The sequence below is a fragment of the Rhipicephalus sanguineus genome, chromosome 10, assembly GCF_013339695.2.
Source record: "Rhipicephalus sanguineus isolate Rsan-2018 chromosome 10, BIME_Rsan_1.4, whole genome shotgun sequence".
Lineage (NCBI taxonomy): Eukaryota > Metazoa > Arthropoda > Arachnida > Ixodida > Ixodidae > Rhipicephalus > Rhipicephalus sanguineus.
This window is the reverse complement of record NC_051185.1, coordinates 59,816,777-59,821,677: the sequence shown is the minus strand read 5'-3', so window position 1 is coordinate 59,821,677 and position 4,901 is coordinate 59,816,777. Positions and strand designations below refer to the sequence as shown.

General features: G+C 47.3%; 1 protein-coding gene across 1 annotated transcript; it reads right to left on the bottom strand.

Annotated features, from left to right (window-relative positions):
- Positions 1–2,793: 2,793 nt before the first annotated feature.
- Positions 2,794–4,588, bottom strand: LOC119371952 (NEDD8-activating enzyme E1 regulatory subunit). Its single transcript, XM_037642402.2, has one exon. The coding sequence runs from the start codon at positions 4,522–4,524 to the stop codon at positions 2,911–2,913; it is 1,614 nt and encodes a 537-aa protein (XP_037498330.1). The 5' UTR covers positions 4,525–4,588; the 3' UTR covers positions 2,794–2,910.
- Positions 4,589–4,901: the final 313 nt, after the last annotated feature.

Genomic DNA, 4,901 nt, shown 5'->3' with positions numbered 1-4,901 from the left:
CTGGCTCTGCGCCGGCACACTACCTGTTTGACCACTGTTCACGAAGGGATGTTCTCTTATTGAAATGTCGGCTGCAGCCAGAGACGTCCTTTGTTCAACTACCCAAAGCTTCGCTCATTAGGGCACAGGCTAGGCCCTATACGTCCCATGCATTTTTGGCCATTTGGAGGTACCGTTTTCTCGGTGATTAAAAAGGGGTGTCCACGTAATTCGTACATCATTTCCTCGCAAAGTTTCTGTTCTTTTAACTGAAGCAGATTTACTTAAATCTGACTAATATTACAATTTTGGTGAATTTTTTACTACTAGGACCTAAATTTTGAGTTAATTTGCATGTCTGAAAATTTGTAACACAAAAACTGTAAAGTGTATAACTTCACTTCTGCTTCAGTAATTGTATGCATTTATGTAGATTACAAGAAAAAATAATCAACTGGTTGTCTTGAAATACATTGGAAATAATGATACCCAAGTGACAAAAAAACATGGTTTTGAGATCATGAAATTTAAAGTTAGAAAACAGCTGAAAAGCAAACATACTTTTTCACAAACACCGTTCAACTATTTCATTTAGTAGCTACAAGCTTGGTAATCATCGCCAAAGTCAATTTTTCACTTTCGAGCCTGTCATCTTGCTTGTCTTGCTTCTTTTGTGAGCTGTCCTGCAGCTCTATCCGCAATGTATCGTCGATTGTGGTCAACTTTTTCCAGCAAGTTGACTGTACTTTGGCCAAGCTTCAATCTCAATTATTTCAGAATTTTGGCTTGTGCGATACTGCCATCATTACACAAAAGAACAACACCAATGTCGCAATCCTTGACTCTGAAGCCTAAACAAAGACAGCAAAGACTCTGCGACACAATTCCCATTAGCTTAACACATGCACCGCACAGTTTGCATGTGCAATTCCGTCTAATTGCATCGCAAATAATATTCAGATCCGTTAGAGCATACCCGCTGTCACCCTGCACGCGATTCACCTCAAAAGACGCTGAAAAGGCTTACAGGTTCAACGATGAAGAGCCTGCTGGTTCAGCATTCAGCACCTCAGCACGTCGCCGGCATTTATTCGCATTTACAAGAGAACTGTATTGGTTGCCACGAAATTTGCACTTGCTGAACACCTTCTTAACCCTCAGCATCGACAGGCACGGCAGACACAAGGAGTAATGAAGCTAGCAGCTGAAAGTGTTCGAACAGACGCGCTCCGAAGAACAAGTGTGAATAAAAAGGCACACAGCGTCTCCGGACTGCCTTAGAAGTCACCTGACAATTGCTTATACACAGCTCGCTCCAGAAAAGCATTTTGGTTTTCATACACGAAGTTTTTTTTTAAATGGACCGTAAGCACGGAGCGCATATGTCCTGGGATGTGTGTTCCCTCGCCGCTTGTTTTGGGCAGAACTAGTTTCAGCCATGAAAAATACTTAAGAAAAGCACGAATGTGGAAAATATGCACAAAGGTTCACACTTCCCAAATTGCAAAGAAAAAGAAAAGCGATTTTTTTTTCAAATTTTGCCTTACCCTCTGCCCTTATGTTTATGTGAAAACTATATATAGTAGTAAAGTTTACAACTGGGCCAGTTGTTATGGTTCCATTATGGTTAAAGCAGCACAAAGAACACAGACAAAGAAAGAGACAGACAGAATGTGCTCGTCGTGCGTCTTTCTTCATCTGTGTTATTTGCACTGCTTCGATAATATAATTGTAGGGGTTCTACGTCCCAAAACCACGATATGATTATGAGGTATGGCGTAGTGAAGGGCCCCGGAAATTTCGCCCACCTGCGTTTCTTTAACATGCACCTAAATCTAAGTACACAGGCGTCAACTATTTTCACCCCCACTGAAAATGCGGCAGCCGTGGCCAGGATTCGATCCCACAACCTTCGGGTCAGCAGTCGAGCACCATAACCATTAGACCACCGTGACGGGTGCACTGCTTTAACCATAACGGAACTATATATAGGATCGTCAAAGTAGGTGAATAGTCAAACGCTCCTAGAAAGCGTTCTGCATTATTAAATGAATAACCTTTGTTGGAACCTTTGTTGCAGAGAGGATATTTACGTAGGGCTCATCATTTCATTGCATATCTGATAGAAAACAGAGCCCTTATCTGGGGCAACTGTAGTGGCATGTGGTACAGGTGGCTTTGCATATGAGCCAACTTGCCATGTGAATTGTCTCCAGTGGCATGCAATGCAACTGCCAGCCTCCTCTCATGTAGCCGCCACACGGGGAGAGGTTGATAAGAGGTGAGGATGGCTGTTCTTGCCTACCAATTCACTGCAGGATGAGAACTTTCAGCTGAACTTTCTCATACTTAACAGTATGCGAGTCCCACAGATAGGTGATACTTGACAAATAACTTGCCCTGCAATTCAGCCGGTCGGTCCTTTCGCATCAACACCTCTGAATTGGCTATTAACCACTGAAATGACTGAGAGAAGCAGTAAAAGTAAAAGTCGGGTAAAACGAAGGATGTGCCCGACTTCCTCCTCGTCTCTTCTTATCTAGCATTCTTTTAACAAATTTGACAAATGCAGAGCCCATAGTAGGCAGAGTACCTGCACAGCAAGATTCTAGGCCAACCTAAAAAGTCTAAGCTACATGCTATGCTTATGGCACCAGCTACACAAATCTTGTGCCACATGTACCATAATCACAACCATTCTCAATTTTGCCATTAGACATGCGTAGTGAGACTGGAACACCTCACTGGTGATTTGCCATCAATTTTGTCAGGATCCACATATACAATCTCGCAAGATAAGACAAGTAGAAGCACTTGGCTTCACATTTAGTTTATCTCAACACAACTTTCACAATGACATCCGGATTTGCAAGTAACACATAGCCCAAGAAATATCATGCCTAAATCTACAGTCACAGTAGCCTGTTCCCACTACAGCACAAATGTTTCCGAGGTGGTGGTCATGCCATTGAATATAAATGTGTTGTTCAAAGGCACGTACTGTCCCGTGACCAGTTTGATGACCTCCTGAGCTGCACAACCGCCAACAAATGCAGCCACCGTGTGGATCTCCGCTGCCCCATACCGGCACATTTCATGGACGTAGTCATCCTTGGCAACCGGCCCGGAGCCGAACTGTTCGAGCACTTGGCACAGCGACGCCTTCAGCTTGCTGATGTCGGTCTCGAGCTGGTCTTCGAAGAAGCCCGGGTAGCGGTTGTACTGGCTGTAGAAACGGTCGGCAGCTCTCAGCATCAAGTAGAAAATTATCTCACTGTCCGGAGAGTCCAGGCTCGTCAGAATGGTGTCAACGGTGGCCTCCTTGGCGTCATACTCTACCGCCAGAGAGCGACCACGCACGAGACGCAGGGCGTGGGCATTCTTGCAAAAAACTTTCACCTCAGCTTCACTGATGAAGCCTTCTGGCTTTCCCAGCAAAGCCAGAAGCTGCTGGACCCTGTGGTGAACAGCCCTGACGCCCTTGTCCGCTTCGGCATGGTAGATGTTGAGAAGCTTGACATATCGGTCCGTGTCGGACGTCATGTCTGGGAGTGTTCCCCTCACGGGCAAGGCACCTTTACCTTCCTCTTCAACGAAGTCCTTCAGGGCACGGATCAATATCCAGAACGGCTTGCTTTCGGCGGTGATGTTCAGGCAGGCCTCCTCTTCGAAGAGTTTCTTCAGGTGATGGGGCACCTCGGTAGGGCTCAGAGACTTGTTGACAGCCTTGACGGCTTCTTCGAAGTTCTCCTCGTCCTCACTTCCCTGGTCTCCCTTGGGCCTTATCCATCCCTTGATTAAGGCCTTGAAGGCCTGCTTTTCTTGGCCGCTTTTGGGAAGGGCCCGTGAGCCGTTCTGTCGTTGCCACTCGTCTAGAGCTTTGAGAAGGATGACCACGTAGGGCGTGTGACTGTGCTCCTTGTCCGTCAGTTCGGCCATGTTGATCGAGTCGACGAAAGCGCGCAGAGCGGGAAACGGCCTGTCCAGGCGGAGGTCGTCGAAGTCGTTGTCAGGGTGCGTCTCCACGACAGGGTGTTCGTTCATCTGCAGTCGCATGTAGCCGATGAAACCATAAGAACGACACACCAGAAGGGGCACGTTGGCGTCCCACAACCTGGCGGCCAAGGCCAGCAGGGTCTTCTCCTGCAACCCGGTCGCGATGACGGCCGAGAAGTTTGAGAAGTAGGCGGGGTTGTGCTCCAGCAAGTTTTCTGGTGTGTCTTCCACGAAGTCTCCCTGGACGTCCGGGTTCAGTTCGACGAGAAGTCGCGTGGCGGCCTCCGCTCGCGGCTTCCCGATACTGTCGCTGTCGAGGAAGAAGTTGTTACCAACGTCTTCGGGCGTCACTGCGTGGCCGTCTACAATGGTGAAGGCCCCGACGCCTGGGAGTACGATGCTCTTCAGGGCTTCGGTGCCGGTCGCCGTGGCGTTGATGAGGCACACGTGAGACGACTCGAGGGCCGCTTGTCCGTGGTCGCCCCACAGCCTCAGCTGCCGGTCGTACTTCTTGCTCTTCTCGGAGTCGGCGGACCTCGGCCTCATCATTCCACTACACGCGACGGAGAACGGAACGACGCGCCACCGGCTTCAGAATCAGCGATCGAGCGTAAACACGGAAAACTTAGTGTGAAAATGCTGCGTACATACCTCAAATGCAATCGCTAGTTTCAAACTATAATTTACGATAATTTACAACTAACATATTACTGCGCCGCTTGCAAAACAAAATCCAATAAAGCTTGCCGTAGTCACAAAACAACATAACGCAAAATTAGTGTTATTTTTTATCAACAGATGGCAGGTTAATTTGTAAGTTTAAAAATATTTTTCAAGTAATGGTTGGTTTTGACGTAGGGGTTGCGCTAATATTGTTTTCTGAAGCTTTTCGTCGTTGCCAGACAAAATAGAGCGGTAGAGCTGCT